The sequence below is a fragment of the Crocodylus siamensis genome, chromosome 3 (genome assembly GCF_052110815.1).
Source record: "Crocodylus siamensis isolate JL-2025a chromosome 3, ASM5211081v1, whole genome shotgun sequence".
Lineage (NCBI taxonomy): Eukaryota > Metazoa > Chordata > Crocodylia > Crocodylidae > Crocodylus > Crocodylus siamensis.
In genome coordinates this window covers 147,904,262-147,926,923 of record NC_143397.1, presented here as the reverse complement: position 1 = coordinate 147,926,923, position 22,662 = coordinate 147,904,262, and the positions used below count along the sequence as shown (strand labels likewise).

General features: G+C 41.0%; 1 protein-coding gene across 2 annotated transcripts in view; it reads left to right on the top strand.

Moving 5' to 3' along the window:
• DCDC2 (doublecortin domain containing 2) overlaps nucleotides 1-22,662 on the top strand; it is a 94,390-nt gene that overhangs the window by 1,259 nt on the left and 70,469 nt on the right. Inside the window, exons 2-3 of one of the 2 annotated variants that reach the window (XM_090039480.1) lie at nucleotides 3,628-3,679; nucleotides 15,199-15,243. In XM_090039480.1, the coding sequence (XP_089895606.1) occupies nucleotides 3,628-3,679; nucleotides 15,199-15,243 (97 nt within the window). The remainder of the gene's footprint in view (nucleotides 1-3,627; nucleotides 3,680-15,198; nucleotides 15,244-22,662) is intronic. The other variant, XM_090039481.1, reaches the window with a different exon arrangement.

Sequence of the window (22,662 nt, the reverse complement as noted above, 5' to 3'; positions counted from 1 at the left end):
TCTAAGGTTGGTTTTTGTTGGGTAATTTTGCAATGAATGACTCTGTGAGAACATTGTGGGAAAGCCTGGATAAAACAGCAGATTTTCCATTTTGCTCTGAATATGATGAGGTTAGTTAGTGGTTGTTCTTATTTTTTCTGTTACTGAATTTCATAATCTTGGCCCTTTTAATTTTCTGTTTCATTCAGTCTTTGCATTTTTTCTTTCTTTGAGTCATTTAAAGACACAGCTTAGGAGAAGCACTGTGAGTTCCTTCTGTGGGTGAAAAGGAATGTATAAAAGCTCAGATCTTCTGAGCCTTGCTCCCTGTAGGCTTCACTGTGTGAAGTGCTGAGTGCAGAGCTAGGGGTCTCAATAGTTCCCAGGAGTGCTCAGCATGTGGCAGGATGAAGCCCTATAATGCTGAACAGGGCCTCCATTCTCTTCATCAGTAATCTTGCCAGTTTTGTTCCTGTACCATCGCAAAGCTTAAATTTCAGTGGTAGAGGTTGAGTTACTAGTATATGACAGGCTAAAAATCTCCCAATCCAGATTTAATGTTGAACTTGAAAAAGAGATTTACTCTACCTTTTACTATCTTACAGTTGCTGTATGAATAGCTTGAAGTTGGTGTGTAGTTAAGTTATTGTCAGCAGATCACATTCCACCTTTCTAAATATGTTTTATGGTTCCCTAATGGGATAAAAGCAGGTAAGTGCGTATCACTGGTATGCATAGCTAGTGTCTGCAAAAATTAGGCTGCCTAGATTTCTTGTGAAATCTGGGAAAAGGTACATATTTTGGAAAGTAAGAAAAATGTTCATCTGTTATAACACACATTGTATTTTATTTTTTACTGTCTTGGGTATGCAGTTATGGCATAAGCATCTTAAGTCAAGAAAGCTTTAAGACAAAAGTGCCCAACAAAAACAATTTTTTTAATGTAGGGGCTGATAAAATTTGGGCAAATTCATTTTTATATCAGGTAGAGAAATGATTTTAGAATGCAGTTCTGCACTTGGCAGGAAGGTAGACTGAATGACTTGAAGACCTTTCCACCTCTACTTTCAGAATCACTGGGTTTGTTTACTGTTAAGAGATGATATAGTGCTATACATTTACACAGAACTTTATAAACATTGCCAACGCACTATGGAAGAGCTTACAGTTTGTAGGAGAGGAGAAGATAAAGGCAAGCTAGGGCATGGAATGGCAGGTAGCGATAGCCTATCACTGATAGAGAAGATGTGAGAACTACTGGCAAAGAGGGGAAGAAACACAGGAAAGGCTGTTTTTAAGAGTGGATATTTTGGAAGCATTTGAAAGAGGTCAGGGAGAGAGGGGGAGTAGATATGTTCTTCACAGATTAGAGAAAACCAATTCTAGACTGAGAGAACAAAAACTACTGTAATAAAAGCATGATTCCTATCTTGCATCCTGCAGTAATTAAGCAGAATTAGTCTTATTTTATATGGGTATAACTGATAAAAAATCAGGCTCAGTATGTGTTGTAATAATAATATTAGGTTTGACATTAGTCATTATGATAGAGTAATATTGAGTTAAGGTGGACCTTGGGATGAAACCATGTGGAAAGGAAATGTGGGAACTTGACAAGCAGAAATGCAGAAGGCAGAAGTGAGTTAAGGATTTTCTACTTCCAATACAACACATTTGGCCAGTTTTCACCCAGACATCTGGGACTAGGAAAGAGATAATTTTCTTTCAGACATCACAGAATCATATATTTAAGTGGCTAATTTCCCTTCTAGGCCCCACCCCAAGTTCTGGTAATTTAATACCATCATTGTGTCTGTTACTCCTAAAAGTAGTCATTCAAAGAAAACAATGGAACATCTATTTTAAATTGGTACAATAAAAGCCCTCAGCTGCTTTAATTCAGCTCATACTGAAGTCTAATAGAATTTAATAGGAGCAGAATTAGGCCAATCTTGAGCACCTTAAAAAAATCCATCTGTACAAGAAAGCCATTGTAACAAGAAGAGGAAAAGTGCTTGCTGTCATAAAGAAAATACTAAAGATCACAAGTCCTCTTATTCCCTATGTGTAAACTTGTGGAGTACTGGGGGTGCATACTTTAGCACAGTTGCAAATGACTACAGAAGAAAAAAAAGTCTAGGTCTAGCATCTCTGTAGAATTCCCATGCCTCAATCTCGGCTTCTTAATAGGAGGCTACACAAGCAAAGATTTTTGGCCCCTAACCACTGTGGCTTTATTTAGGCACGTAAGTGAATCCCCACTTCTGGTGCTCAGACATATCCCTGTATCTTCAATCACTGTCCTGTGACTATCCCTTTCACTTACTTCTTGACTGTGCTTAGTAAAGAAGTTCCTAGCAAGAGAGTCACTGTAGCTACCCTTTCAGTTTCATGATTGGATTGGATAACCCAGCCAAGTCCAAACTCTTTGGATTACCTGCTTATTTTAAATAAGTAGGCTGTGCATTTCTGTATCTACTGAGCTCAAGAGTTTTATTCAGACTCCAGCCTCTATCCTCCTTATTAGAGACTGATCTTTGTTTTTGGCATTTTTGTTCTAGCCCTTTGGTAGTTTTTTGAGGCATCTGTTTCCTGAAGCAGATATGCCATATCCCAGCCGCTGCTGGGACATAATATTCCTGGTGGACTATGGCTGAATCATGGCGTTCAGGCAAAAAGTGCTGATGGGAGATTTACATCAAACTCTGCTCACCTACATTTGGGATTCCTCCCTCCCCCACAAAAAAGAATATGATGGGAGAAGCTGTTCATTGAACTCTACTCCAGAGGGAACAGCAATTCTCAGCAAAAAGTGCTTTGGAGCAGACTCTGCACTGAAAGCTGCAGATGTTTCTCAGCTTTCCAGCTGAAAGAGTTCTAGCTAAATCTTGATGTAGCTTCAGATCCAGGTGCCTGACAATCCTGGGAAGCCCCACATCTGTCTTAGTTTTAGGAGTATTGCTAACAGGATAGAGTTAAGTCAATTTAGGTGCTTTGGTAGAGGAGTGCAAATGCAAGTTTATAGTTCTAGAATTTCTCATGTTTGAGGGTTTATTTAGTTTTCACTTTCTTGGAAGGCAGTTGGGGACAAAATGTCTATGAAGATGAAATAAAAGCTGCAGGATACCAGTGGGTTCACCACCTACTGCCTTTCAAGAAAGTACAAGTAAAAGTATACCCTCAAGCATGCAGAACTGTGTAAGAAGTAGTGTATTTTAAAATAGAGCAGTAAAGTTTAGATGTATATACATTTTTATCTCTTCTGATGCCTATTTAGCTAAACCTTTTACTAGCCTTCATAAATGTAAATGTAGTGCCTTAAGCCTGTTCCTTACCAATGGATTGGCAAAGGTCTGTACTTTTCACTGGGTCCTGAATCCAGCTGGTGACTCTTCTACATCTTTTGTATCAGCCCAGTTGATATCCAACTAGTGGTAGCTAGTAAACATCTTGTGATCCTGATTTAAAAGCACTTAATGTGATTGTGGCGTGATTGCTTTTCTGTGCTGCAAGTAATTGCTTTTCAGTATAAAAGTTTAGTTATAATTCTATCTGTGCATGCAACTTTACTTGTATAAGAAAATGTGTTCATATTGTTAAAGTTAGATGATGCTATAAATGATTGATACCATTCTTTCCCTCCCACAGCTATTTGGACATAGGAGAAGCAAAGAAAAAGCCTGTAGAAGTCAATAATGAGGTAATTCAACTCTTTAAAAAAAAATTCTGATATGTATGATAACACATTAATCACTATATTAAAATTTCTATAATCACTTTTACAACTCTTATAGAAAATTTCAGCTTGAGTTTTAGTATGTCTTGTGTTCAAAAAATGATAAAAACTACGTTCTTCAACACATTACATCAGCCAGACTTCCCTTATTTTAATGGCCAGGACTATGAGGAATCATTTTTCTTCCTTTCATCTATCACTGCTGGCAAAGCCAGTTATAAAACAATAATAACATCATTTGATTTGTGTGATCATTAGAACTGGTCTTAAAATGAAGTGTTTTTCTGTGTGAAATTTTTGTGGAAAAATTAGTTTTTGGCTTGTTTTTTTAAAGGAACACTTTTGGGGTTTGACCAAAAAGATTTTAACGGAAAGCTTGATATTTACTGGGGAAAGAAAACACTTCTTTTGAAAAGTGTCATTTACTTGAGAGCACTGTTTATATTAAAACCACTTTTGGTGGAAAATATTCCAGTGGCTAGTTGTAATTCTCCAAATACTCCTGCCTCTTTGAAATGTAGTGATATGGTATTGAACAGGGCAGTGATATTTAGACTTCCTCACCCAGAGAGTTGCATTGGAATCAAATCACAAGTCAGGTAAAAGGTAGGACAGGATGCTAAATGGTCTCTTCAATCACAACTAAGTGAAGTCACGAGGGATTTTTGTGTGCCCAGCCCCTTCACCCTCAGAACTTTTGCCGTTTGTTGCTTGTGCTTTAATAGCCCTAGAGAGTACCTAGTTAAGTGGCTTATTTGACTTGCTTGCAAATTTCATTCTATTACTTTATATCAAGGGCGTCACACTGAATTTGGCCAGCAGAGCTGTGCGGTCCAGTTCACTGGGCTACTGATGGGGCAGTGGAATTTGGGGCATGTGGCCTAGTGAAACATTTGGGGCTCTTTAGCACTGAGCTTGGCTTGCCACCAGTGACTCCCCTCAACCCATTTCTATTGCCAGACCCCTTGCTGCTGCCATTGCCATGGTGGCCAGGGTGGTACCCCGGGCTGGATCCCTGCAGGGAGCCCTGCAGTCCAGATCTACTTTGGAGCCCCAAGTGAGTTTGACACCCCTGCTTTATATGTACGAGGAACTGAATTCATCTCAGGAAATATCTAAAGGTTTTAAAGTTTTGCTGTTAACAGCAGTGCTATAACTTACATTACTGAGGATAAAAAGCCAGTTCAAAAGCTTGCCAGGGAAACTAGCCTGAGGGGGAGGCCAAGGATAATCTGCAAATACAGTGCACATCCTAGTATCTTTTGCAGTGGTGTGATGCCATGGGATGGGTAAGTCTGATTTTTTTTTTTTTGATTTTACATGTTGCTATATACACAATGAGAATAATGACAAGAAATGGTTATCTCATGGTTTTGTTTTGCAACTCCTGGCTGAGAGAGAGCCTCATGCCAGGAATATTGCTTTCTGAGTGCAGTGCAGAGTATTCTCAGCAATGCAAGTAGGAATTAAATGCCTGTATCCTGGGGTAACACATACGTAGTGGTGGGAGATCACGGAAGATGATCACCCTAAGGGCATTTGCTGTGATGCTCTGATACTCCTTATTCTCCACAGGATGTACAATGTGATGCAGATTCCAGCTGATAAACATATTTTTAATTTTGTAGTATGTGAGCATGTTTCTTAAAAGGACATGACAGTACATTTATCTAATAAGTCTGGTAATTACAAGTAAGACCTAGCTTTGCTACAAATGAAATAATATTTCTTTAACCACTTGCTTTTCTCATGGAACAGCCCTTTGTAGGAAAGAAGCATCGCTGATTCCCTGTATAGTCACTCAGTTGAAGTTCTGTTCTTTGTACAAGTCTGTTTGGCAACAACAAGAAAGAAGGCAGGGCAGGGTGGCACCTTAAAGACTATTTGGGTCAGAGAGTCATGAGCTTTTGTAGGTGGCAGCCTACCTTATTAGATGCTATAATGAACTAGGCTGTTGCCTGTAAAAAATCACACCTCTCAAAACCAGCTAGATGCTGTTCTGGTCTACCTTCTACCTCACTCAGGCTAACATGGTTAACTACTCCTCTAGAAGGAGAAGGCAAGGAAATGTAGTTAAGCACTTACTCAGATATGGGGCTTCAGCCTCTCCCTAAAGTGTATGTGTAACTCTGAATAGCATTCCAAAAGAAAAAAAATGCTATAATGCAAACGTCTATTATGCCAGCATTTCCACCCCATTTTACCAATCAGGCCTATTTCTGGCTTGCAGTATCTCTCTCATTCCAGGCCTTAGTCACTTGAAGAGACTCTGTGCTACTCAAAGTTTGTTAATCTTGCTGAAGTAAATTAAATAGTTTGTGGTGGTGTAAAGTGCCCAAATAGAAACCAGGTCAAAACTGTTATTCTCATTCTTTATGTTGTCCAACTCAGAATGCTAAAATCCATGTCTTGAAATAAAATGATTCACCCATTGCTGCACTTGTCTTAACTCAGTGGTGCTCAATTTTTCAACCCTGTTGGCCAGATAAGTGGCACTGGACAAGTCTGCAGGCCAGATTGGGCCTTGTCCTGCCTTTGTTTTGAACTGAAGAAAAAAAATCCATAGAGATGGAGACTAATTTTTGCTTTATTTTTTGCTGTTTTTCAGAATGCCTGAGCATGTAGATAGCACTATGTTTTATACTAGGACACCACTGGGAGAAATACATCCTAGGTACCTGGAGTAAGCGGTTTTGCTGAACCCTGAGAAAATGACTTGTATTTCTTCTTCCAAATAGAGTGCTTTTTCACTCTGAGGCATAAGTCCTCTTAATAATGAAAAGCGTTTCACGTCTTTCATGAATTTCCTAAGCAGATCACTTTCTTTGCACGTTATGGAAAATGTCCATTACTGACAAAGTACCCTTCTTAGTCTCTTGGCTACTGGAATATAACAACACTGCCAGTTATCAGGATGACTGCAAGTCTCACTACTTTTAACTGCTGCATAGGATGCATTTTTCTAAGCAGGTTATAAAGTAGTAGACTAAGTCTAACAGCTTTTTGGAGTTAGTTGCTCAGATTTGACTAATTTGAGTTTAGAGAGGAGGATCATTAGTTCTACTTTAACAGTACACTCTGGCATGATGTAATACTTATTCCTGGATATGGGGCAAAAGTCTGGCTTCATAGAAGTTGTGAGAGGGGAGGTAAGAGCCCCACCAGTGTGGCCCGGACCCTCACTCAACACACCCCGACACTCACCTTAGGAGCTGGGAGGGGACTCTGACTCGGGCTTGGCAGTTTTGTAGCTACCTGAACCTGAGTATAGGTGAACACTGGAGGTGTGGCTTCGGAGCAGCGTGGGCTGCTTAAAAGGCAGCGGGGGATTCAGCTGAGCCAGTGCCGGGAAGACAGTAGCAGAACGCTGGTTGGGAGATGTTGGCTACAGAGCCAGGAGGCTCCAGCCCCAGCCGCCCTGAGAAGGAGCCAGCCGCTTGCCGGAGGACCCCAACCGGTGAGGCAGAATGTAGTCTTGGGGGCTGGCCAGGGCAAGGGAGCCCCGTAGAGGGGCAGCAACCAGAAAGGTTGCCACTGGGAAGCGGCAGGGCTCCGACCGGGAGCTTAGGCACTGTGGCTGGGGATGGATTCTCAAGCCTGCAGGCATCCTCAGACAGCCCCAGAGGCATGGAGGATCAGAGCCCCTGGAAGGGGGAGAGAGGTGATGCCAGATAGAAGGATCAGAACAACCAGACCTCAGGTCAGCCAGGCCCCAGGGAGGGGATGCTAGAAGAGCTGGTAGAAACGGGGCATAGAGTGGTTGCCTGTACCCATGCCTACTGAAGGAGAGGGGGACGGACGAGCCTCCCTAGGAGAACAAGGGCCCCAAGAGAGAGGGACAATCTTGGGAGCCCTGCCAGCAGGGGCCGGTCATTCTCAGTTAAGTTTGCAGTTTGGCCTCGGATGGAGCAGGTTAGTTTCTTAGAAGGGGGGAAACCATCCCAAAGGCGAGGAAGATTGATGGCTAAGAAGATCTGTCCCTTCCAAGGTGGGCAGTGTGGGAAGACCTGTGGGGAGCAGCATCTACCCAGGATGAGGATGTGGTAAGGATGGGGTAAAGGGGAGGTTTGGAGCCCCATGAAGACACCCCAGGGCTGAGACCCCTCCGGGTCACCAACAGGGAACTGCCTCCCCAACAATAACATTAGAAGTGGTAGGCAAGAAAGGGGCAGCGCCCAGACCATCTAGGGGGCATTGAAGCTGGGTTTCCCTCTGTTGGTGCCTTGCCCCCCAGTGAACATCAAAGAGGGTGTGGAAACATTACAGCACATACCAGTGACAGAAGTCAATACAGAACTCCCACTCCACTGACTACAAAGGGGCAAGGATTTCATCATTGGTGCCAAGCCACAAGGTGCTGAGCATGCTAAAAATATAAGCAGACACAGGAAGTGGGAAGCTACACTGCTTTCCATTTTCTTTATTGTTGCAGGTTTGATAAGAAAAGTCTTTATTAGACCCTCTTGGATTTTACATTTCATTTTCTTGTTATGCTAAAATGCCTACTTCCAGTGGTCACATGTCTATAAAATTAAACTTAAGGGTTGGTGTTGACTGTCCATTTTACTTTGGAGGTCATTTATAATCAACAGAATGTCTGCTACACACACTGCCATCCAATTCTACGTAATTAGTATATCTGGGAACAAGAATCTGAAAATGAAATGAAACCTAATCAATCACAGTCTGTAAATGTCCATCCAGGGTTGTATAGGGCAAGTAAATGGCATGATCATTTTTAATGAACTAACCTTTCATTTCTGGAAATTGACTTTCCAATGGTGCTTGCTGAAAAGCTGTATCTCCATATTTATTTATGTTAAAATAGTTATTTGATGAAGTAAGCCCCACTTACACCACTTTATTGTCATGAAACTAAAAGAAAATGCACATTTGGGAAGAAGGGAGGGCATCCAATCAGCTTTGTTTTTAATTCTCTCAGTTTGCTTTGGCATGGGGAAACTAAAAATCATTTTAATCCCAGGGTTGTGAAGGTGTCTTTGATGCTGGCATGCAAAGATGTTATGGTGTGATAAGGCACCATTTAAAATTGAATTTCATAAGTAAATGCCATCCCTGTTTATTTCATTAAAATAAATAAACACTTGCCTAAGGGGAAGGAGCAAAATTGATAAGGAATAAAATTGATGGCCCCACCCAGCAAATGGATTTGTGTGCAACTCTTAAGATGACAGTGGTCATATTGACTTCAGTGAGAAAAGTCACATGAAATTATGCATACCCCAAAGAGTTTGGAGGACTAGAGGCTACATTTTTAGTTTTTTTTAGAGATTAAGGAAAAATGTAGGATAAGTTGTTATTTATCTTCATTTCAGTATTTTCCTGAGTCCCTTTCTATAGCAGAGCCCTAGGGTGCTAGATGTTGAGCAATGAGCAGACTTGTGGCTTTGCAAGCCAGTTTTGTTGCCAGAAGGGTAAGGAAAGGTCTTTTGACAGACATCCACCACCACCTTCCTCCTCTATTTGTACTGAGGGTGAGAAAGTAGCTGCCCTCCCAATCAGCTCTACCTCTCTCCCAAGTTCTTAGATAGTGATGGAACTGGTCAGGTCACGTTTTTCCTTTCAGCACCAAGGCAACAGTATGATCTCTCTGCATTGCAGCAAGGATGAACTTCAAACTAACAATGGCAGCTGTTTAAAAAACCTGCTGCTGAGGAAGAAAACACCCACTGAGGGTATTTGTAAGTGGTCTGTCCTGCCACTGGAAATTGTTAGCTGCTTTGGCTATGTATACACGCATGGGTGACTGGTGCCTTCTGAGTCTGTGGGGGGCACCAGCGGCCAATTGCCAACTGGGGCAGGAGGGGGTCCTTCAGTGGCTGCTCGCCAACTGGGGATGGGGGTAATGATAGAAAACCAGAAGTGCTACTGGCACTTCTCTTGGTGCCCCCACTCCCCAATCAGTGGTAATCTCGGGGGGGGGGGGGGGGGCTTCTCTCAGGGGGGAGCCCTTCCAGAAGTGCCAGTGGCCCTTCTCTTGGTGCCTCCACTCCCTGGCAGGTGGTAATCTCAGGGGGAGCCCCTCTCAGGGGGGTGCCCTCCCAGAAGTGCCACGGGCCCTTCTCTCAGTGCCCCTACTCCCTGACCAGTGAAGGCCAATGTCTCCAAGCAGTTTCATTACATGGTGCCCCCTGGCCTCTTGGGCTTGTCTGTGGCTGCTGGCTGATGTGCTCTGCTTGGTGTCTCCCCCTTGGAGCACTCGTTATTAACCTTTACCCCACCCCATTTCTTTCCCTTTTTTTCATTAGTTGTTCCGAGTAATTATCCCCATCCCAATTGTTCCACATTCAGTTGCCTCCTTAATTAAGGGAGGCTCATAGCTGTCTTAGCGGCATTAGGCCCACTGTTACTCCACTGCATAACAAATAGGCCTGTTCTGTGTCAGGATTATATGGCAGAAGTGAAGGGTTAGGCGATCTTGGTCAGCCACTCAAAGACGGCGAGTAGGTGGAGGGTTAGGCCCTACCGAAGACTTGAGGCCAGCTTTGACTAGCCTGGGTGGTAGGCTTGGATAAGCAGCAGTACTGCCAGGCTAAGGCCCATATTCTAAACTGGTCTGACGGAGAGGTGGAAGTAGATCTGAGGTTATCAGCACTGGCCTGCTCTTGGCCTGTCAGTGGTACCGTATTGATTGATTGATTGATTTTTGTCTAATAAAAGTGCTACTACTCTGCACCTGTCTAGTGACATTTAGCAAGGATGCCAATACTTTAAATAACAAGCACCGAATATTATTACTTGAGAAATACTTTGCACTAAGGCAAAAGGTAAAAGGGAAAGGGCAGTTTGACTTGTAGCATGCCTTTTTTTTATGTGGATCCAGGTTTTTCTATTCAATAGATATATTGCCAAATGTTGGCCATTTATTGCAGATCTCTGTAGGAGGATCTCAAGCATTTGTTCTTTGAAGGCCATGGCATTGTCAAAGAGGAATTACTTGAGATTTGCATCCAAATAGAGTTCATTCCTGTCAAAGACTGTGTGCAGTCCAAATACAGTGACCTATGTGGTGCCAGGTCAGTTTGTTATAAAAGGTAAGTACTCAGGTCAATTATGCATAGATAAAGAAATGAGCTTTTTTTCCCTTGTGCTGGATATGAGAAATTGATATAGATCTTAATTTTTAGTGAGTAATTCATTTAAAATTCTAAACTAGTATTAAAAGCAGCAAGATGTCTGAATGACTTGCACTGAAAGCTGAAATCAGGACAGGTGATGGAAATGCACAATTCTTCTAGCTAAAAATAGAAGTTCACAGATAAGAATCCATGGCATAACATATACTATAAGAAACTGCAGTTGCAGGCTCCCTCACTGATTTTATTATGATTGAATAGGTGGAATAGGTGAGGTGTCCTCTCACCTCCGCAATAGCACCACCATGCCAAGGGCTTATTGGTAGACCACTAAGGGGAGCCTTGCCCTGCTATTTCATGATGACCATGTCTTGAATTCGGTGAAGTTACATCTCATTTCTACTCTTGATGAGACTCAAGTCACTTTGTGATCACCGAGTTACATATATGGTATGTTCTATACAGTTTGTAACCAGTATTTTAGATGAATCCAAGAAAATCTAGTATTCAATTCTTTTGCTCTCAAAGAGCTTGGGTAGAAAAAAAAAACATTTAAAAAGGAATTCTAAATGTATGGGATCAGATTCTAGACTTCACCCAATATCAGGCGCACCCAGCAGTGAGCATAAAAAGGAAGGCAAAAAGAAACAGTTGCAGGCATGCCAGCTTGAGTGTAGAGTAGCCAGTTTATGGGCTACTCTGAATGACATTGGCAGGCCCTTCTGTGGCCTTTTTGCTACCAAAGAAAATCTTTCTCTACGTATTCCTACTACTATGCTACTTGTGGGGGGAAAGTACTATAGCAGAGATCCACAGTATACATACATCTCAAATGATATGCTTAATTATCTAATACATCTCTGGAGAGAACATGGGCTATCATTTTTTTAAAAAATATGTAAAGAAAGCTTTATTGTTTGTAAAAGGCAAAGAACATTATTTTTTCTGTTATAAATTATAAACATTTATGTTTCTTATGTGGTATCTGTGATATAGATGGTTTTCTCATGTTCATGTGCACAGATGGATTTTAGTTGCCCTTGGACTGGCTTTGCAGTTGAATTGCTTAAGGGCAATTTGGACTTTATTCCTTATAATTCCTATGGGCAATAATTTCTTCAGAATTCTGTTTGACTCTGAGAAATTTATTCATTTGAAGAAAGCAGATACTTTACAGATAACAGTGGTTTGAACATGATGAAGTATGCAAACTTTTACAGTGTTATCATAAGAGCAACAAATCACAAACCCTTATCTAAATAATAGCAAGTATACTGTAATACTAAAGCACCAGTCTTCCAATAGTAAGAAGTGCAAATTAATGTTATCGTGTCTGTGTGGCATGAGCTAGTCTCTGTTTTATTTTCTAGTCCTCTAATAAAGCTCATTGGTTCTAGTGTTATATTTGTCCTTGGATGCTAGCAGACAGTTTTTTCCTAAATAGCAACAACCTTCAGTTGTCTGACTCAGTGATTGGTTTTTGGCTTAGATTTCCAGGTGACCACGTAGCAAGCTGGAATGAAAGTATTTCTTTGAGTTGCTGTTTTCTTTGTTGTTGCTGTCATTATTTTACTTTATTACAGGATCTTTTTTTCTTTTTTTTTTTAAAAGCTTTTTACAAGTTAAGAAAATTATAGCTCAATATATATAAGTATGTAAAGAGGTAGGAGTAGATTTTTGGTATGGCATTGTAATATCTAGTTTGGTGTCTGAGCAGTTCATAAAAGATTATTATTTGTTCTTGTCTATTGTGCTGTAAGGTACACAGACACTTACTGTAGGAGTTATTTATGTTACAGGCAGGTGTGTGTTTTGGTTGAAGTCATTCTTCCCAGGTATTGTTAGGTAGATGGCAGGATCATGTCCTGCCTGCCTGGGTACAATATTGTAGTCTTAACAGTGAGTTTTCACCATTTCTCCTATGTTTATTTTATAGCATAAGGATATTATTGTTTAGAGCCCGGTGATCTTTCAAGAGGTTTTTGCACTGTCAGATGCTATCTACAGTTTGTTATAATCTTTTAATTTCTTGTATTTTCTGTTGTCATACTTAGTTCTGGGTTCCTTTTTGTCAGCATTGCACAGTTGTGCAGTTTCTTCCAGCTGTTGTTAACATTTTGAACATGTAACACTTTTTGAAGGTGTGTACATTAGACCAAAGCAGTTTGAGATTTTTATTGAAATGTATGTCAAAGAATTTCTGTGGGCTTTCACGCATGATCAGAATGTTTGGGACAGTAGGTAGCTCCACATGATGTGTTTTGTGGTGGTTAGTATGTCAATTCCTGGGTGTAGAAAAAGAATTTGATAAATTTCCATTGGAAGTCTCTCTGAAACATATTTAAGAAAGTATGTGTAAAAGCATATCAGAGGTTGGTTATCATTCTCTGTTTCCTTTTTTTTCTTGTGTATGTAGTGACTTACAATTTTAGCATCATTAAGAGCTGCATCAAGTTTGACAATTAGTTCTCTGGACCTATGTGTTTCAGCCTTGTGGATGAATCTTCAAGACTAGATAATAGTGCATGTCTCAGAATGCATTTGAACTTTTGGCACTACCCTCCATTAACCTTGGAGTGCCTGCTCCAGGAAGTAGATACTAAATGACCTGGTTAGGTGCCATTAATACCTCCACAATTAATGGAGAGACTTCAGAGGTGCCTAAGAATGATAAAGTGTATGAGTCTCTCTAGAGGGGAGAATGTGGAGCAGTACTCATTCCAGAAAGCAAGTCCAAAAGTATGAAGGCACTGAGGAGTAGTCAGTGAGAAACATGAAAGTTTAAGTATTATATATCCTTGTTCACTAGTAATTTCCAGTGCTTAGCAGTAGTGGGTTGGAGGTTGCTGCCTATTGAGTTTCCAAAGGTAGGCAAATCAGTAATGGTGGTGGTGGTGCTGCTTCCTGCTCACCTTCTGCTCAATAGGCTAGTGGTTATAGCGTTCATCCAGGAAATGGGGGTGGGACTGTGTTCTTGGCTCTCCTTGCCCTGTGAGGATTTAAACATACATATACCATATAGCATGAGAGTGTCCTCAACCCCAGCCTAGCATATAAGATGAAGATAATCACTCCTGCTCCCATCCCTATGGTGAAGCTTGGCCACTGAGCAGACAACAGACTTAGAGCCAGAAGGAGACCAGTCCAGGTAGGGTCTGTCTCTAGTTACGGGACTCCCTTGGAAGAGTGAAAGCCTGGGTTCTGATTATTGCTATCGGGCTTCTTTCTGTTTTCAGATAATGACTGTCTAATGTAAAATGCCTTAAAAGTGCTCTGAGCAAGCAGGAGGGAGTTGGCTTCGTGGTTAGAGCACACCCTGGAGATGGGAGTCCTGGGTTTTTGTTCCTACTTCCCTACTGTTTATGCATCTTGCATTATGCAGTTATTAGTTAAAAACAGAAATAAGTTGAAAAGCAGAAACTAGAACTGAGGACGTCTTCATTTCAGCAGAGTCCCTTAACCATTAGGTTTCAGAACTGGAGTCCCTGTTACTTGTTTTCCTTCTCGCTCCATGACTTTTGCATTCTTCTCTGCTCAGTGCCCCAGCTTTTATCGGAGAGATGAGGGCTCTCTAACTATCCTATTTTACAACTCATGGATTATGGCAGTCTCTTGGGAAGTTCAAAGCTTGTCAGGGTGTGAGGGGTGTAGGACCCACGTCCTGGGCAAATGTGTTTAAATACTCTGTCACTGGGCAGAAGGTGGGCAGTCTGGCTTTGAACTGAACTCAGTGCAGTCGGTGTGAGTTAACTGTGTGTTTCTGGCCCTTCCCAGGGACTCAACCAGAGTTTGACTGCCTCATGAGGCCAATTTGAATTGCTCTGGAGGTTGGGGGCAGTTGCTGAAGCGAGTGCAGAAGGTTGTTTCTGCGCAGGCGTGAACTCCTAAATGTAGTTTCCTGGGGATGCTGGTAGTCCCAAAAGGAGATATGTACTGGATTTAGGCATGTAATGAGATTTTAGGAGGCTGGCTCCTCGCCAGTGTGAATCTCTATCTAGTACTTTAGGCACCTAGTCCTTGTCTGAGTTTCAGCTAAGTTCCTACTGAAACATTTCGATCCCACTGGGTCTTTTAGATGTTCATGAGGTTGTAACTGGTTCAATTTGTAGATACCAGAATTCATGAGTTTGTTGAATTAAAATGAAAAAAAGGTTTTAAATGCTGGAGTAGACCTCTTGTTTTCACATGGTTATGCATCTTTTCCATATAAACATGTATTGAAAAATCCCCGTATGCTCTTCATGCTGACTAAAATATTAAATTAAAATTTACTTGACAAATAATATCTATGCCCAAACAGTGGGGGGCAAGTTGCTGTTATGGTAGGCCAAGTATAGATTTGTTTCTTATATTTTCAGTTGCTGATCATAAAGATTTAATTTTCAGGTCCTCAGCAGAGGAGAGAAGATGGAGGATAGCTCATGGAAACAGGTGAGAAACTGCTGGACTAACCTGTTTTCCATTGTGTCCTGAATGCACTGTATCATAAAAGCTGGGGTTAGGCCATTTTCAGCCCATGCTAATCCTCTTTAAGAAGATTTTTCTGAGGTTCAAAGTGGCCAATAATGTATTAACAAAATAACAGTAAACAAATCAATGACTATATAAAACAAGCTACAATACAAAGCGTGCCCATACACAAGCAGGGAGGCTGTTCCGACATGCTGTAATTACAGTGCGTTGGAGCAAACTCGATTAATTGAGTCTGCTAGAGCAGTGGTCTCCCAAGTGGGATGCACAAGACAATCCACTGGGGTGCAGGAAGAAAACATTAGAATTTCTAATATAGGTGTGTGCGATCAAAAAAGTTTGGAGACCGCTGTGCTAGAGCGTGGTAATTACCACACTCCAGCAGCCTCCAGCATCTCATGTATCAGCATTCCTGCACTTCAAAATGTGGCAAGGGCACTTTTATCAAAAGCTCATCTGGTAAGCTTTATCTAAAGTGCCCCTGCCACCATTTTGAAATACTGGGATGCTAATACATGAGATGCTCTGGACATTTTAATTAGAGTGGCTCTTGGAGGTGCTCTAATTAAAAGCATCCCACCCCCTTCTCCTGGAGCACATATATACACACACTCAAAGTGCACCAACAAGCAAGGACCCAATACTATACCATATACAAATAGGTGGCAATAGAGAGCTTATGCACTTTCTCTATGCATTTGCGGCAGCAGACGTGTAGACACCACCCTGACACAAACCATCTCAGACACAAAGGAGAGGAGATGTTGGCCACTCACTTGGCCCTTCCTTGCTCTCAATTATTTGGTCCAAACAACCACCCATCCCTGCCACACACGAGCGAACTTACAAGGACACACCATCAGGGACAAGATGAGAGGCAAGGTGCTTTCTGGACTCTCCTTTAAAGATGACAACCAGACCACACACTGCAGCGTTCACTCTGCAGGGAACATGCTGGTTCGGGCACATACTCAAGCACCCCACCTGAGCACACTCACCATCCCATTCAATTCTGCTTGAGCCCCCAGCTTGCTGAGTCAGGACTCTTATACAGACAGATCACCCCACATCTGTCAATCACCAACCATCCAACCATACCCTTGAGCGCACGCTACTATTCCTTTGCGGACGGCACTTCATGCCACACACAGCACTTGATCTGTCAGTCACACAAACATGCTCGTTTGTCCCTTATGCTCTTCCCATCAGAATGCGGGTTCTTATTGAGCATGCTTACAAGTCAATCTCTGGGCAGATGCTAAGACGGGCAATAAGTTCAGGCCCTTCTAACAAATTTTGACCCAAGATAACTAAAACCTAAATCATGGTCCCTACATCAGGAATAAGCAATCACAATTTTGTTGCTATAACAATGCCATGCACATAATACTTCCATATGTCTGGAAACAATTTCACTTTATGTACAATGCTCATCCATATTTTCATTTAAATGTGACAGATAAAGTCTCTTTAACTGTTTCTCATTTCTCCATATCTTAAAAAATTCAGTTTCTTACAAAATTTGTCTCTGGAGCCAAGTTAAGACATTCCTTATTATGTGATGCTGGATACACTTAAACTTCATTACAAATCATGCTTTGCTTATCATATACAGAATGGAATTGATACTACCCTTGCTATAATCCACAGGATGAAATTATCAGAATATAAGAATGCACACGCTGAGGTTTTGAATTAACTTTGTACTCGCATTATGTGAAACTTGCAAATAAAACATTTGATATATGTCTTGAATCTCTGGAGCAGCATCTTTTTAAAGTTAAATTTTGTATGGCATTGTTTGGTAGTTAGTATCTTGGTAACATAATTAGCACAACAAGCCATACAAAACAGTTACTCTTCTGAGTGTTGCTAATCAAACTAGTACCAGGAGGAATCAAGTGGAATTGACCAGACAACCTGTGAAAACATAAGCAGTGTCTGTGGGTTTAAACCACATGCACATACCACTAATTGGAATTATGGGTTTTAGAAATCTAATCAGAAGCAGCATATGGCAGTGTATGTATCTTAATTTTTTATAATTGCATGTGGTTTACTTATGGACTGATTCAAAGCCCACTAAAAGATTCCCCTTCACTTGCATGGGCTTTGAATCAGGCCCATGGAGGTTATAGGTTTTGTATTGAGATTGATATGAAGTCAACACATCAGTCGTTTTTGAGCAAATAACAAGGCTGTCTCTTTTTTTTCAAATAAGATGACTTCAGTTCCATTTTGGGGTCAAACTGCAATTTTGGAAAGGTGAAACTCCAGATTGCTACATAAATTCTAAACTTTATGCTAAGCAGTAATGCCTTTCTTGAACGTTCAAAAATCATGAATCGGTCACAAAAATGACATTGGATTAAAACTTAAGAGGTTAAAAAATAGTGCCTGTGAACTTGCCTTTCTGGTTCTCATTTTAAGGCTTCTTTTCTGCAGCTCTAAGAAACATACCAAATATCGTGATGTGGTAAAATAGTGAGAATTGGCCAATCTGTGTCAGTGACTGAATTAAACCTTAGTTGTAGCTTTGCTTGAATGAAGTCTGTCAGATAGGTCCAGTTATCTATGTCTGTAAACAGGTAATTAAATAGTGGAAAGGTGGTACCTAGTGATTGGAATAGGTCTATTTCTTTTATCCAGAACAGAGCTGTATAATAAGCTTTCCCAAAGCAATTAGGTTCCTGCCATGGGATGATCTTTTTATACCCAATTCTGCTGTTTTTTCTTTAGGTTTTGCTAGAGGAGTGGGGCTGGGATGGAGAAAACTCATGCCTAAGAATGTTTTATGTTGAAAAGAATGAGGTATCAGATCAGCTTTGTTCCTACAGCCAGCCCATTCATCTAGAAGGAGAAGAATCTGAGAGAAATGGCTACATTCCTTCTGTCTCTTCCTCGTATCGGACACTGTATATGTAACATGAATGATGAGAGAGATGACGGTGCCTTTTTAGCTATGTATTAATAGGCAGTATCAGAGAGCCACATAGTTAACTAACATAAATGAAAACAGTCCCTCTAAATTTAATGAAGCTAAATGGATTTGTATAGCTGAGCATCTGGCTCAGAGATCAGTTTTTATACTGCCTACCACTGTGGTTTTGTAGCACAGCCCACAACATCTGAGGAGATTATGAATTCTATGCTGATGTTATTTCCCTTACCAAGGGATTAGCTAGACTACTGTATAAGTATCCCCCATGAATGTGATGCTGAATAAGACACTGGAGCACAAAAACAGAGCCTAAATTGATGAAGATCAGCATCCTTTAATTGAAGCCAATAAAGCAGACCTAGTCTGTAATCCCTGACCCAAGAATTTCAAAGGTACATGTTGAGTGTAACAGATTTATTCCTTCCAGGACTTACATTTATGGGCCAGATTCATCCTCTGAGGCAGAGAGGGTGGGGGGTAAGCTATAATCCTCCTATACTGACAGTGGCAGCTGCAATGGAATGGCATTGACTTTACCTTGGAAATAGGCAAGAGACATTGTTGTACCTAGGGAGGTCAGCTTTAAATACTTTGGACTTTATAGGGTTGCTTGCTGGAAGGTTTGCTGAATTGTGGCATATTGTTTTGGCTTGATGCTCATATTTGCCCAATGTGGGCTGCACTGGTTGAGAGGAAATGAGTTTCCATGTACAGCAGACTATCCAGGGAAACAGGAGAACCCAGTGAAGTAATTCTGACCCAGAATTGGTACATGTGTTTTAATGCAATGAATAGCTATAAAGTCCCCTGGCTTTGCTTTACTTCTGTGACACTAAGAATAGGCCACTATTTGAAGACCTGGAGATAAAGAAATTATGGCCAAACCTTATCATTATTTTTCACCATCCTGTGATGCAAAGCATCCACAAACCTGGTTTATTGGGAACTCAGTTACTGGTTCAGGTCACAAGAACGACACAAAACATGTAGGTCTCTATACCTAAAGTAAGTGTTCAAAAAGAGCTCTTGTACAGGAGGTAAAAATAAATGTTTCCTGTGACTGCTTTTTCCTTTTTTATGTGGAGGTGGCTGTTATCTTTTTAATGGGCTTTTGATCATCAGACCTTGAACATTCTTTGCTTTTATGTCACAAGCTTTGAACCTGCAGGATGCTGTGAATTAATGGGGTTTTGCTCCCTTGACCCTGGCTCTACCCTAAGGGAATGTAAATATTTGTCCTCAGTTTTCCTGGGCACACTGATTAACAAATAGGACATTGTGACAAGCTGGCCAAGTCATCAGCCCATTACATGAGCTGATAAGTTTGGTATGCAACATGTGTTGAAATCTTTCAAATTTCAAAGGATTAGCCATAACGTAACATGAGTAATGAGTGAGATTTTTAGAGTCTTTTTAGGTACATATTAATAGACAGTATCAGAGGGCCACATCTTTAACTAACAAATGAGAATAGTCCCACTAAATTTAATGAAGCTAAATGGATTTATATAGCTGAGCATCTGGCTCAGAGACCAGTTTTTATACTGCCTACCACTGTGCTTTTGTACATGCATGTGGGTATGTGGAGAAATCTTGCAGTTGTTCTGTTTAGCCCCTTAGACACAGATGCTGCCTTTGAGTGGAAAAGGCAGCAAACCAGTTTGTAGTCATGCCATGTCTTGGCTACAGATTAACTGAATTCTATCATCACAGCAGTCTGTGGAGGTGCTGCCAGACTTCCACACTTTGGCACTTCAGCTCAAAAATGTTTGCATGTTTGATGCATGCTGGAAGGAGAAGACAAGCTGAGAAGAGTGTTTTTGTTCTATTTTTAACTCTTCTCAAGCAGATAAGTCACCTTTTGTTTTAGTTCTGGTAATTCTTCCTGATGCATCGGATATGGAACAATCCCAGCAGTTCACTCCTTCTCAGTCCTGCTAGTGGGCTGGGCTATCCCTGAAGTCAATGAAAATAATGTTTAATCAGCTGTGCAATTTTTAGAGATGATGGGGTTGATCAAAATCTTGCATACTATGAATTTGGAAGGAGTTTAAATATGTTGCTAGACTTGGTCTAGGGTTTTATGTTTATAATGGGTGTGCCTCCTCCTTAGAGGGGGAAGAGAGGGAGGAAAGTGATGATGTAAAGCACAGCGTTCAGGTCTCCGGAAGATGTTAATAATAATGGTGCCATTAGGATCTGAGGAATGTTAAGCCCCATTCCAAAAACTGTGTGTCTTGCTATGTGAGACATTTTCTGGGATGGGGCATAAAATTCCTCAGATCCCAATTGCACCACTGCAAGGACCAAAGCAGGTTCTGGGGCTGCCCTTGCGCATGCTAACAGTTAGCTGATTGTCAGCATTAGACCCAGAACAGCCCCTGGTCTGAAACTAGGTCCAGGACTGTTCCAGGGTCATCCTGACAATTGGCTGATTATAGCATCAGCCTAGGATAGCCCTGGGCCCAGTTACAGACCTGGAGCCATCCCAGCTGCCCTGGGCCAAGGCTGACAATGACCTGGTCATCGGCATAGGTGGGGATAGCCCTGGGTCTGGAGACACATGACATACATTCAATTTAAGGTGCTATACAAACCATCCATACAGCAGGAAATTGGCTGAACTATGGTGTGTTGCAAATTATGGCATGGTTAGCACATTAATTGTGCCATAACTGTAATGTCTGCCAGGGCTAATAGATTCCAAAACTATAAATGTAGCTGACTGACAATCATTGTGTATGTTAACTATCCCAGACAAGAAAAAGAAATGCTATTTGCTACAACTTTGGTCTGTATGATTCTGGCCAGAGCAACACAACCCTTTAAGCTTCAAGATCCATAGTAAGCACAGTTCTGATCCAGCTGGGGCCAGCTTCTCCTGTTGCTTCAAATTATACTTTTAGGTACTTCTTTCTTTACTTTTTAGTGTTTGACATGCTCATAAAGAAAAAGTAAAAGTGTGTCTGAGAGTCCCAAGCTAATGTAACAGACACTTTTGCTGTGTTACTGGAAGTCTGCAGCTCAGCAGCTACACTCGGTGATGATTCCATGTTGAGGCTTCCTGCTCATGTTGTATTTACAGTGTTACACATTTGTGGTCTTCATGTTCCAAGTATTGCTTAAGCCAATGTCTTGGTTTCACGAATGCTAAATTCACTTACAGCATTTGAGAAAATACATGTAATGTTAGAATTAAACTTTGGGTAGGTCTGTCTCACTCCCTTCAACAATCCCATGCACAAACATGTGAATAGCCGCATTTGCGTAGTACTGCACCAAGGCTAATACATTCTGCTGAGAGGCCAACTAGTCTACCCACAGTGCTGCATTAAGGTAGCTGCACTCTTTGTAGTTTAAGTGTTGGGGTGGGTTGAGTAATGTAGCATTTATTGGCATGACCAGTTGAGTGGTAGAGCCATATCTTTAATTTCTTACTTTGAGTTAACTTCTTCGTTAAACAAGCAAAACTTACATGGGTTTTCATGTGGAAATATTGTCTAGTAGTATGAAATGTAAGTTCATTTGATGTAATGATTTAATTGCTAAACATGCTTTTTTTGGTTTCTTTTGCCATCAGCCAACAGTGGAAGATGTAAGTACATGTATTAGATACTACTGTGTGTTGTGTGTATTTTGTGTACATTTGGGTAAATTTTATGAACATTTAAACTAGTATCAGAAATGATGTGTGGAATTCTGTTAGGGAATCACAGTCACTTTTACTTATCCCACTTAGAAATGAATTCACATTCTAGCTGTGTAGGTTTCAAGGGGCCTAGGGAAGATAGGCACCCCAACTCCTTCGGAAAATCAACAAGATATAGGTACGCGGGTCTCTTGGAGTCTTCTAAAAGCCTAAATGTTCTCTTAAACTAAGTCTCAGAATGGAACTAAGATAAAAGTTGGCTGCCAGATCTAGACTTGGGAGGATCCATGGTCAATTTTCTGCAAATGTTTGAGGCTATGATTACTGTGGTCTAAAAAGAGATCTCAGAAGGTAAGCTGAGTTTGGATTAGTGACTGGATGGGAGTCCTCTGAAAAATGCAAGGTAGTCATTTTACAGAGTTAGTAGGTGGCATTGTTTCTTCTGAATGCATTTATTATTAGGATAAATGGGCCTATTGGAAATAATGTTTTTGTGAATGGAAATAATATTGTTGTGAATAAAATTCATGGAGCTTGTGGGCATTTGAGACACCCTACTGGAGCTAGTCCCTATTGTGTGATACATTTCAGTTTGAATAATTGAATGTATCTGACGTATCTAAAATCCTTTTGCAATTTAAATGGGATATAGAACATTTGGACTGTGTCCTAAATATTCAGCAGTCCTGCTATGTGCCACGTAGCAGCACAAGATAGGACTCTACCATGAAACAGGGATTCTTCTCTAGGCAGCTTTTTGTCAGGGGACAGGTGGAAACTGCCTTGCAAC